Source organism: Mus caroli, chromosome 11 (assembly GCF_900094665.2).
Source record: "Mus caroli chromosome 11, CAROLI_EIJ_v1.1, whole genome shotgun sequence".
Lineage (NCBI taxonomy): Eukaryota > Metazoa > Chordata > Mammalia > Rodentia > Muridae > Mus > Mus caroli.
This window is the reverse complement of record NC_034580.1, coordinates 94,196,443-94,208,898: the sequence shown is the minus strand read 5'-3', so window position 1 is coordinate 94,208,898 and position 12,456 is coordinate 94,196,443. Positions and strand designations below refer to the sequence as shown.

Here is a 12,456-nt window from a genome sequence, read left to right as displayed (position 1 = left end):
AAAAAAAAAAAAAAAAAAGGTAAGGCGCTCCCTTCAGCTGCACACATACTCAAATGGGAACAACACAGAGATCAGCATGGCCCCTGCGCAAATTCGTGAAGCATTCCATATTTAGAAAGAGAAAAGGAAAAGAATAAGGCACCCAGACTTGAGAGTCATGACCAGCCCTCCAAGGGGCACACGATACTCACAGCATGCTCCCTCTTATACAAGCCACCTTCCCCGGCCCAGGCATTAAAAGGCCTTTTTTTTCTCCCCAGTACTCACAGGGGCAGGTGGTCACACAGCTGGCACCAAAGGTGTAGCGACCCTCAGGGTTGAGCATGGACTCGAAGGTGTCTGTGTTGTAGGTGATGAGGGCTGGGCAGTGCAGCTCACAGATACCACTATGATTGAAGTGGAGGCAGGCCTGGCAGAGACAGGCCGCTGGTGGTCACTGTGATGTTTCCACCTGTGCGCAACGGCCAGGAGAGATGCCCACCCCTTGCGTTCTAGAGGGTTGACCCAGGGGGCACAGGAACGAGAGACACATACCAGGCAGTCAGAATGCTTGGGACCCGTGCAGCCTGCAGCACACTGCTCGTGGCAACAGTCAGTGGGCAGCCGGCCCTTGCACCGGGCACAGCCACTGGTACAGATGGTGCCAGTCACTGTGGGAAAGGGCAGGATGAGGGCTGGGTAGGGCCTGGGCACCAGACCCTCAGCTCCACGGCCTTCTGGGAGACAACTCCCAAGTAAGTCACTCCGCTACTCCCAGCCATCCAACTGCCCCAACCCCACCTCTAGACACCAGGGCTCCCTCTGACTCACAGATCTGACAGTCTTCAGGACTCTCACCCCAACAGTGATTGTCTTTGCAGGTTGGGGCGCAAGGTGGACCTGTGGACAGAAGCAAAGGGAGACGGTAAGGGTGGGGTAGGCAGGAAAACAGGGTAGGGGCAGTGAGGGAGGGAAGTCCAGAGGAGAAAGGAAGCAAAGGAAGGAAGCAGGAAGAAAAAGGGAGTCTGAGAGGGAGGCAGGGAGGAGCGAATGGCAGGTAGGAGGAATATGTCACAGAGCCCAAGGGCAGTTGCACAGGAAGGGGGGACCCAAAAAGTAAAGAGGCCTCAGGAGGTGGAGGCCCTGCCTCCGGGCAGGGAGATGAACAAGGACAGGAAAGGTGGGGTGGGTGGCTGTCTGGGTCAGGTGGGCTGTCCCGTGGACATGGCTTACAGGCCCGGGAACGATTGGTGTCCATGTCGACAGGAGCCAGCTGGTTATTCTTACGGAGGACATCCTTCCACAAAACCATGTCCTGGTAGCAGAGCTGAGGGTTCCCACGGATCAAAACTCCTCCCTTCAGGATTTCTGTGGGGAAGACAGAGAGTCAGCCCCCTCCTGACCACGCTTGGGGGCTCCTGACTTCCCTGTGAGTGCCGGCCACACACGAGATTAACAAGGGACTAGGAAGAGGGGATAGGGGCAGTGGGGGCGGTGGGCGGTGTTCACATGGCTGGGAGCTCCCCACTCATCTTTCGCCTCACCCTGTGCTCACTGTGCGGAGGCAAACAGAGAGGCTCAGAGGCAGAACAAGCACCCATCCTGCCCCAGACCTAAGATCAATCCTCAACACAAGAACAACAAAAATGTCTCTGAAGTCTGAAATCCCACTTCACCACCGACTGGCTGCATGACCCTGCCTGCCTCGGATTGCTCCTCTGTGGAGTGAGGCTAACACTGGAGAAAGCTGGTGGTGGCGTGCCGGGGATTCCAGAACTAGAGAGCTGAGGCAGGAGGATTGCTTTGGGATCAAGGTCTACCTGAGCTAGGTAGTGAGGTCACTGTCTCAAAACCACAAAACCAGAAAAACCAAAATAAACGTAACAAAAAAGAAACACTTGAAGGCTTAGTAGCAGGACTTCCACGTCTGTAGCATGACCGGAATGCGATCCAGTATGCAAAGCACCGGCTACCCTAGTTGGGACACTGTCAACTCGGGGCTGTCACATACAATTCCACAGATTATTCACCGCATACGCTGACATGGCCAAGATGGAGAGAACAAAATATCCTGACCTCTACTAATGAAAGCTGCATCTTCCTGAAGAGGAAGGGATCGAGCCCCAGGGCCTTGCCCATGCTAACCAAGCACTCTGACACCGAGCCACTGCGTAACCTTCTTTTTCTTATTGTCACTGGGGTGAAAAGAGAGGGAGGCTCAGCCTGCCTGCATGGAGCTTGAGAGAACATACTTCTAACCCTCACGGAGCCTCTCCACAGCCAGAACAGCTTAGTCAGCAACCAAGAACCAGGAAACCCTTGCAACGGCGGCAGGAAAGGCACCTGTGAGACTTCGAAGCTGAAGCTCCCGCAGCCCTTCTGGGGTTCTGCCTGGGGCGGCGGCGGCGGTGGTGACGTTGTCCAAAGGGTCTCGGTTGTCTAGCACAGCCAGGGCGTACTTGTCCTCAAAGAGCTGAGTCCCTCTCACGATGCGCAACCTCTGCAGTGGGACGTGCTTCACTCGGTTGTGAGCGATGAGCATGTATCCCTGGACTTCCTGGATGTCCTGGTGGGAAGGGCAGGGGACAGGCAGTGAGGAGCGGCTGGGCTGGCGAAGCGCCTGCACCTCACAAAGCCTGAGGGTAACTCAGGGTTGAGGCTATGTCCTGCATGGTCCCACTGGACACTGAGCAGTCTTGACCCCTTAGGTCCAAGATGGAGCCCTAGGCTACTCCTCACTGGCCTCACCAGATTCTTGTCTGTTAGATCAGGACTGATAAGCCAGTGCCCCACCTCTCTGCACATCTCAGTAGCATCTTTGAAAAGGAGGGCTTGTACAAGATGGTGTCTGTGATTTAACAGACCCACGTCCGTTCCTTGCAGCTTCACTCCAGGGCCTGTGGATATGATCCACAACAATGGGCCAGGATGTCTGCTAGTCCAATATAGAGAGAAACTGAGGCCTGGAGAAGCTAAGGGTCTAGATTACATCCAAAAGGCTGGACCTGGAACTTAGAGCCCTAAAGGAATAGTGTTGGGGACAGCTGGACCACGGCCAGTCACTGCAGAGGGAGTCAACTGGTTTTTAAGTAGCTATCACAAAGGCACTCCTGATTGAGGAACCACAAGAGAGAGAATACAGGGACGTAGTTCCCCCTTCCTCACACACCTCAACTCAGGAGGCTCGGCAGGACCAGGTCTCACCTGCAGGAATGAGAGGCTGGCATTGGCGGGCAGGTAGGTAAGCTCCAAATTGCCCTGCACCACCTGACAGCCCTGGTAGAGGTGGCGGAGCATGTCCAGGTGGGTCTCAGGACTGGCAGGGAGCCGCAACTTCATGTCGGTGCCGGTACACACTGATGGAAGGGAGGAAGTGGGTCAGGATGCTGGCCGCGACCCTCTCCAATCTAGTCACCTCCTCCACACTTCACTCCCTGGAGTCTTGTCACCTCAGACAGGGAGAAAACATGGCTGACAGCCTTTCCTCCCACACCTCTGCATCCACAGGGCCTAGAGTAGAATGCTCTTCTGTTTGGGAAAGAGTTGGCAAGCTGGAGAGAGGCCCCCTGTAGCAAGGTCACCTTGGGCAGCCAGAGGGACCCTAATGTGTCAGCCCTTTAGGGCTTACCACCCATACTGAGTTTTAACACGCTGCAAAGAAAGCCTCCCTTTGTCCCAGAACTGAGGGTGAAAAATCCCCAAAGAGAGGCGATGATGAATCAGACCCCTCTGGATACCCCCATCTGTCTCCCACGCACACAGACTCAGGGCATTCTCCTCCTGCCATCGCAACACACCCACATGTCAACTTCCCTGATCAGGACAACTGTCCTCAGAGTGCCACCCAAAACAGGGGCAAACAGGATTGACTGGAGTCATTGCTGGGACAGGAGGGCAGGCAGGGGCCTGGTCATCATGGGAGAGCTCCTCGGAAAAGCATCCACAAGGAGAAGAAAAGTCTAGGACATCAGCTAGGAGGCCTGGCTGCAGATCCTAACCAGGGTGAGACACTCTGCAGGTTCCTACACTGACTCTCTCACCCTCCTCCTGGGGCAAAACTCCAGAAGCAGCTGGCAGAAGGTATACCACAAGACTCCTGCCACAAGGGCACACTACTCTGTATTCCTGCCCGGTGCCAACTATCAGCCAAAGGGGGTCCCCAAGGTGCACTGCCGTTCTTAGCCTGCCTGATCCTCAGGCTGGGGTACCATTCCTCCCACTAAGTCCTCACATAGGAGAAGCTGCCCCTCAGCTAGGGGGCTCTAGGTAGCAGCTGGCACCAAGCCTGCCAGCAGGGGAGAGATTAAAGTGCCCAGTTGAACTTGTTTTTCTGCTCCGGTGAGAAGATGAATCACCTTGTGCGTCTTGCCCAGGAGGTTGGGGGGTTGGGGGAGAAGGCGGGTGGAAGTTGTCTACACAGGTGCCTGAGCTGCTGAGAGAGACTTCCTATTGGTTACCACTTTGCCTTCCAGTGACTGGGTGCAGATTCAAGAGACAGTACAATAGCTCTGGGATCGGACTTTAGGAGTCCTGCTGTCCCGGCCTGCGACAAGGAGCCTAAAGCCAAATCCCAGTTATCTTCTTGCCTCCGGATTTGAAGAGGGCTTGCAGGGCAAAGGCTGCCTTCAGGAGCATCAAGCTGATGGCCTTCTAGTAGACAGCCTCTTCCCCAGGAAGATAGGGAAGGAAGCAAGGAGGGAGAGTGGGAAGAAACAGAAATAGAACTCAAAGGCTCCTCTCTTGGATGGAGGGGAGACAGCCAGGCCTACCCACCCTATCCCGCACCCACTTGCACCCCACCCTCTGTCATCTGGCTCACGCCTCCCCACCCTCCAGCCCCCCCCCAAGATTCCCAGGAGAAACGGGAGCTAGGGGTGGCAGCCAAGCCCAAAATAACGCCCTGCTGCCAGGACCTCCCCCAACACGGAAGCTTCAGCTGCTTCCATGCACAGCTGTCTCCAGACCCAGATCCCAGGTCCAGCCTAGCTGGGGACAGGGATGGATGGCAGAGCCGGAGTAGAGGCCCACCCTCTGTGACAGTTTACCCCCTGCAGCTCTCTGCTGCCCCATCTCCAAGGGGAAGGGACACCAGCTGTGGCAGCCAAGCAAAGGAAAACAACAGCATACACCATGGTAACGACCTGAGTACCTACTGTATACTTCAGAGATGGGGGCTACTGCCTCTATTTTACAAAGAAGGAAATTGATTCTTCCAAGGTCATAGCCCAAGTTCAGCAGTAAATTGCTTGCAGAGCATACATAAAGCCCTGAGTTTTAATCCCAGCACTTAGGAAGTAGAGGCAGGTGGATCTCTGAGTTCGAGGCCAGCCTGGTCTACAGAGTGAGTTCCAGGACAGGCAGAGCTACACAGAGAAACCCTGTCTTGAAAAAAAAAAAAAAAAGTAAAAAATCAAAAACAAAAATCCAGCAATGACCAATTCCAGCAACACAAGCCAGACCAGAGCTACAGCTTCAGAGTGACAGAGTCTCGATGTGAATCCAGGTTTGCCACAGATCCCTGTTCCTTCCACTAAACCTCAGCACACACGGACACGCATACACATACATGGTCACACCACACACATGTACATGGACACACCACACACACATACATGGGCACAACACACATACACACATATACATGGACACACCACACACACATACATGGACCCCCCTACACACACATACATGGGCACAACACACATACACACATATACATGGACACACCACACACACACATACATGGACCCCCCTACACACACATATACATGGACACAACACATATACATACACATACATATACATACATGGACACACCACACACACATACATGGACATATGAAACACACACATACACAACACACACAAACATACATAGACACACCAAACACACATACACCACACACACACTAACAGGCACATACCAACGCCACACCCCCCACAAACACAATAATTCTCCAGTGAGACCAATAAACACACAAGCTCAGGAAGGGCAGGGTGGCTGGGCTAGGCAGGAGGTCAGAAAGAGTGGCAGCCACACCCCACTAGCCAGTTTGTTTATCTGATTTGTGGTTGGTTTGAGTAAGAGTCTTAAAGTGTTTGTAGACAGGTGGGAAAATTGGTACTCTGAGACCTCCTCCAGGGGAGCTAGAAGCTGCCAGCTGACACCCCCCAACACACACACACACACACCATGCTGACTACGGCCAAGAAAGCCTTGGGACCCTTCCAAGTCTCGGCCTCCCTCCCACTCCCCACTCTTTACCAAGCTCTCCCCACCAGCTCTGACCATGGTTCCCATAACCATCCTGTCCCAAGAATTTATAGGGTGGGGCAAAAGGCTCTAATTCTACACAGGATGCTCTTTGGCTCCAGGACAGGTGTCCCTTCATAAACCCCACCTTCCAACTCTTGGAAACAAAAGCAGGAAGAAGCAGGACCATCCCAGAGCAAGACTGCAGCTCACACACAGTGAGTGCTGGGCACACGTCTACTGAGGGAATGAATGAATGAATGAATGAATGAGTGTGACTCCACCTAGTGAAGAACTTCCAAGCTGAAAGGGACAAGTATCCATCCATCCCTCTGCTCAGAGCTGGCCCCGTCCTTTGGGTCCCTCCTGCTGAACACTGGTAATCAAGGTTCAGCCCAGCTTCTAGCTTCTCATGTGGGTTCTTGTCTCCCAACTGGTCCTCAGCCCCAGCTGAGCTCTTTCTTGCCTTCACTTCCAGCACCAAGGAGAGAACCCAGGACCTCCTGCATCCTGGGCCCCCAGCTGCTATCTTGCTCACCATGTGAAAGCCAACATTTCCTTTGGTGTTCATAAGCTCTGCCAGGAAACTACCTACATCCCCAAAGCTCCCCAACCAGGTCAGAGGCCAGAGCTCACTCAAGTGACACCAGGGCTCCCTTGCCACACACACCTGCTCTAGGACGCTGGTGTCAGAGCGGGAGTCTAGGCTCCGGGTCTTTTGTCCAGAACCTTGGTTCAGCTACTCTTGGGCTACAGGAAGGATATGCTCAGACCACCAGGGCAGAAGCTAAATAAGACTGAGATGGCTCAGTGGGTAAGAGCACCCGACTGCTCTTCCGAAGGTCCGGAGTTCAAATCCCAGCAACCACATGGTGGCTTACAACCATCCGTAACGAGATCTGACTCCCTCTTCTGGACTGTCTGAAGACAGCTACAGTGTACTTACATATAATCAATAAATAAATCTTTAAAAAAAAAAAAAAAAGACTGATCTCTAAGCCCAGCAGCAGCGACTGTGACTTAGTTGGCTCCATGGGTGAATATTTTCTGACCTCAATTTGGTGGCAAGAACTCTCACTCCCCTCGGAGGGCCCTGAGCATTAAAGGAGAGGAGGAAGAGAAACACTCTGTAAACACAGAGAAGCTTTGTAAACAGACCTGCAGCAACCCAAACAGCAGCTTTAACGACTCTAACCACTGCTGAGGACACAGGTTCCCTGCACATCATCTCTGCCTGACTGGTGGCCTAGCAGATCACAGAACTGTCACTCCCTGAGGCCACGGAGGGAGAGCTCTCCACAGGGGACAGGAAAGGGACTCTCTTTCTGAATCAGTCTTTCACTCTAGGGCAGACACACCTTCCCGGAGCCCTCCTCTGCCCTGGCTCCACTAGTTTCCACTTTATCTGCCCACATCATTCCCATGAGCCTGTATGTCCTAGTGATCTTCCGGCCCTCCATCCCTGGCACTGCAGAGGGCCCAAGAGAAAGGCCAGCATGTGCTGGAGGCAAACTCAGCAGCCAGGAAGGCATCTCAGGCCCCTATCTCGGGGCACCTTCTCCAGCCTGGGATAGGGGCTAGGAAGACCATACTGAGTAAGAGAGGAACACTTTCCTGTGTGACTCTCTGGCCGGCCCAAGGCTTTTCTAGTCCGTTCCTGTTTGACAACTAAAACTCTGACCACCTCTAAATGTCCCTTGATAAGTCTCTTCATCTCTCTGAGGTAGAGTGTGGGTTTTTTTGGGGTTTTTTTGTTTGTTTGTTTTTTGTTTTTTTGTTTTTTGTTTTTTGTTTTTTTCATCTGTGCACCTGCTTCACAGGACAGTGCAGAGAGAGAGCACAAAACCGTCTATGGAAAAGGATCTGGCATGTAAGAAGCAGAAAGAAGTTTTTAAAACAGGAGACAAGCACTTAGCGGGATCTGGGTAATTACAGGAGAAAAGAGAAAGCCTTTTCCATTTGATTTTTGAGATGCAATATATTTTTCTCTTTTCTTGTTAGGGTTTATTTTACTTGATGTGTGTCTCTTGCCTGCCCTTGTTGTCTGCACTGACACACATGCCTGGTGCCTGTGGAGGTCAGAATTAAGCATCCAATCTAGAATTGGAGTTATGAATGGTTGTGAGCCACCAGGTGAGAACTGGGAACTGAGCCCCAGGTCTTCTGCAAGAAGAATCTATTTAGTCCCTGTATAACAAAAGGTAGGAAGGGCCTGGAGGGACTCAGACTAGAATTGAAGTAGGAATGACCCCTGCCAAGTTAAAGACCTGTGTTTACTGCATTTCACAAAACCTTTAGTACTGAGGAGCCCAGCAACAGTTTGACTCTCTGGGTCTCCCCAGATCTCCTTTCCCCTACACACCTGCCCAAGACCAGTTCTGGGGTAGAACCTGGAGCTAGAGGCAGCTGATGGTGCCCTGCCTTTTTAACCATTCCTGGCAAGGCAAACTCTGCCTTGTCCCTCTGCATCCAGCAGTGCATCTGAAGGGATGAAGGCTCAGCAGCCCTCCACTCCCTGTCTGGAGAGCAGACCCTTCAGATTCCAGCTCTACAGCACAGGGCCACTCCTGGTCAACTGCAGACCCCACCCAACTCAGGTGAAGGGTCTAACCTCACTCTTCTCCACGGAAAGTCCAGCAGGAAGGCTGGCCTCCTGAGAAACTGAAAGGAGCCTCCATCCTCAAGAAGGCAAGGGGCATCTCCCAGTGTTTACAACAGATAGAGCCCAGTGCCTTGAGGAAGTTCCTAGAGAGGGCAGAGTTCATCCTGTGTCCCCAAGTCAGCAGAGAGACTGCTGTTTGGCAACAGAAACTGGGAGGAACATACAACCATCATAAAAACCTCAGACACACAGGGGTATCCCACAGTGAGCACAGAAGTGTGCTGTCAGGAACTGGGGCAGGAGAGGGGGAAAAGGGGGGCACAGATGGTGATACTCCAGGCTCGCTGGCCTCTGGAGAGCATCCACTGTTTCCAGAACCTGTGTTCTGCATCCTCACTACAGCCCACTGATTACGGAAGCAGGGTCTCCCCACGTTCAGCTAGACTCGTATTTATGTGAATCATATATCATATCCTGTGGCTGGTCACACTGCCTGGGATCCACCAGTTACTCCAGGATACTTCATTTCCCCAGCCCAGGTTTCCCTCCCCTGGGACAAGGAGAAGGCTACTAATGTTTCCACTGTGGAGTTGTTCTTAGTACTGTAGAAGGAATGCATGCAAGCCACCACCCACGGAGCCTGGCAGAGCTGACCCACACGGGGTGACTGTCAGCTTTTACACTCATGGTAGAACTGGACATATGGGTCAGCATACACACTGCTGGGTCACCCTCCCAGCCCCCAACACGAAGATAAAGGCAAGAAAACAACCCAGCTCTCTGTCTACCCCTAGCTGACCTTACTCTTTTTCGGTGCCCTCCCCCCAAATGCCCAGGAACCCTTCCCACTTTATTGTATGGAAGCCGGGAAAACACAAGACCACCCTTCAAGATCGAGCCTTCCCAGAATCCCAAAGCACACAGTACTTAAGCTGGCTCTAAGGCAATTTGTTCAAAACAGGGCTGTGGAGTGTGCAGCACAGGGATAGAGGGCTTGCCTAACACGGGCGAGACTGGGATGGAGGGTAGGGGTGTTCCATCCCCAGCACAGAAGAGAGAGAGAGAGAGAGAGAGAGAGAGAGAGAGAGAGAGAGAGAGAGAGAGAGAGAGAGAGAGAGAACGACAGAGAACTGTTGCAAACAAATGCCTGCCCCTCCTCCTGCTCCCCCACATCCCAGACACTATCGATAGGCAACTCAACTGCGGAGCCGCCACTCGGTCCTCCCTGCTCGACAGGATGGGTTACTTTCCCCACCGCCCCCTCCACGGCGACCCCACTAGAAGCTGGAATAACTTACTAAACCCAAAGGGCCAGAGGGGGTGGGGAGGGGGAGGGGCAGGGCAGAGGGGACCCCGAAGGCATCCTGCCCAGTCCGGTCCGGAGGCGGAGGCTGCCAACTGGAAGAGCTCTGAGAAAGCGTGAGGGGGGCTCGAAAGGGGGGAAGCGGGCGCACGCACGCACAGCGCTTCACACACCCTCCGGAGGAAAACTTTCCGACTAGTTTCAGAGAACTTTCCCGAGGAGTTCCCTGAGTCTCCTGGAGCCCGAGAGGCTCCGGTGTAGCCAGAAGGGGCCGGTCCGGACCTCCAGTGTGGTTCTCCGAGTGACTGTCCCATCCCCAACTGCTCCGATCCCCTCCGGGCCGCGGCGCCAGTAGCCGGAATCGTCCCAACGCCCCGGACCGCCCGGCCGTAGAGCTCTCGGGGCCCCGCGGCTCCGGCCGCCCGTCGGCGCAGCCGTAGCGGCCCGAGCCCTCCCCAAGCCAAGACCCACCTTGGGTACCCGCGGCTCCGGGAGACAGGAGGGCGAGGAGGAACCCCCAACGGCACCAGGCCGCCAGCTCCATGATGATCACTGCGGCTCCGGCCCCATGGCTCAGGCTGGACCAGGCTGCGGGCGCGGGGCGCGGCGAGGGCAGGCACAGGCGCGGCGCCGGAAGGGGCCGCCTGGGAAGGGGCGCTCCTGGGCTCCGGGTCCCCAGCGGCGGGCAATCTCAGCTCCACAACTTCACGCCGCACTTCCTCGAGCAGCCCTCCTCCTCCGCCTCCTCCGCCGCCCGTGATTGGGAGCCGCGCGCTCCCGGCTCGCCCCCCCACCCCTCCAACTGCATTCCAGCAAGACTGGGAGTGGCTGCTCCCAGCTTCACTTTCTCCCTCCCGGCGCAGGCCTGGGTGCGTCGCGCCCTGTGCCCCGACGCCTCGCATGCTTGCTTGCAGTTCTCACCCACTTCCTAAAAGCAGGGCATCCCTTTACCCCTCTTTGCAGTCTTGGGTGGGTTTTATCTTGGATACTCTTGGGACGTTTGCATCACACTCTTAATATCAGATAATGGGTTTGTCGCCACATCCTAAGGTAAAATCGACAGCCTGGGAAGGGAATGTGTTATGTCTAACTGGTGACTTCCAAGACTCTCTGGGATATCAATTCTTTCCTTTTGGGTATCTCCAGCCTGATCTTAAAGGGACCCACAGAACTAGAAGGGAGTCACATCGGGAGCCCTCTGTTCATCCTTAGAAGAATAGCTTCCACTGTTTCTTTCTCTTTTTAAGACTTATTTTTATTTCAAATTATGTGTGGTCATATGTGGGTTTGGGGGGGGGGGTGTCACATACGTGCTGTTGCCCACAGAGGTCAGAAGAGGAAGTGGGGATCCCCCAGAGCTGGAGTTACAGGGTGCCGCCCCCTTTGGTGCTGGAAACAGAACTTGGGTCCTCTGCAAGAGCAGCACAGGCTCTCAACTGCTTAGCCATCTCTCCAACCCACGCCCACTTCGTTCTGACTTTACCCAGTTCTCAGTTTCATTCATCGGTCCTCTCTGTCCCTGTCCTTTTCTCCTGCCAGTTTACCCCTGGAGTACCTAGATGTCACTCCTGAAGCCTGGTAACAGGTGAGAAAGGAAAGAAAGGTATGCCTTTTGTTGGAAATTCCAAGAACACATTGCAAGAGACATGTTTACCAGGATGAATTGCCCGTCGTTTATCTGAAATTCAAATTGAACTTCATTACGTACTTCATCTTTATCTGCTACATCTGATGATGGTACTTGGAATGTTCCAGTAAAGAACACACCTGTGCTGGTCAAGATGCAATCAGAGGAATCTTTGGGGGAGAGAAATGAAGGGTGGCCCTCTCTTAATCTACTTTCACTGAATTGAAACTCAGTTTCAGGCAGACACTTCCATGCTAGGGGCCAAAGAACATGGGACTCTGGTATCTAGGAGACCTGAGTTCCTATCTTCCCTCTATCACATTCTGGCTGTGTGACCTTAGGCAAGTGACTGACCATCTCTGGGTCTTGTTTTACAAATCTGTAAAACTGTGTGTGCTAGAGGCTAAAGGAGAAGACACTCTAGAAGCACTCAGCAGTGTAGTGCTTGACACGTAATAATTGCTCAGTAAATGATCCCAGATTTAGCAATTCTGGGGCAGATGGGGTGTTTGTGGGGATCAATTTGAGGTACTCAAAGAGAAAGAATACAATATTATAAATCACACCACCACACCCAGAAGTAGAACAAGAGGGCTGAGCCTGTGTTTTGGTGATAATGTACTTGCCTAGCATTGGGGCAGGGAAGAGGGGACAGGAAGGAATTTGAATAGAGAGAAAAAATGTATGTGTAT

General features: G+C 53.5%; 1 protein-coding gene and 1 pseudogene across 1 annotated transcript in view; one reads left to right on the top strand and one right to left on the bottom strand.

The window, feature by feature from the left end:
* Erbb2 (erb-b2 receptor tyrosine kinase 2) overlaps window positions 1-10,855 on the bottom strand; it is a 25,146-nt gene extending 14,291 nt beyond the window's left edge. Inside the window, exons 1-7 of the mRNA XM_021176358.2 lie at window positions 10,609-10,855; window positions 3,184-3,335; window positions 2,323-2,545; window positions 1,213-1,347; window positions 811-879; window positions 535-650; window positions 268-409 (exon numbers count right to left, since the gene is read on the bottom strand). Of these exons, the coding sequence (XP_021032017.1) occupies window positions 268-409; window positions 535-650; window positions 811-879; window positions 1,213-1,347; window positions 2,323-2,545; window positions 3,184-3,335; window positions 10,609-10,681 (910 nt within the window). The 5' untranslated portion in view covers window positions 10,682-10,855. The remainder of the gene's footprint in view (window positions 1-267; window positions 410-534; window positions 651-810; window positions 880-1,212; window positions 1,348-2,322; window positions 2,546-3,183; window positions 3,336-10,608) is intronic.
* LOC115032624 lies at window positions 25-115 on the top strand (annotated as a pseudogene).
* Window positions 10,856-12,456: the final 1,601 nt, after the last annotated feature.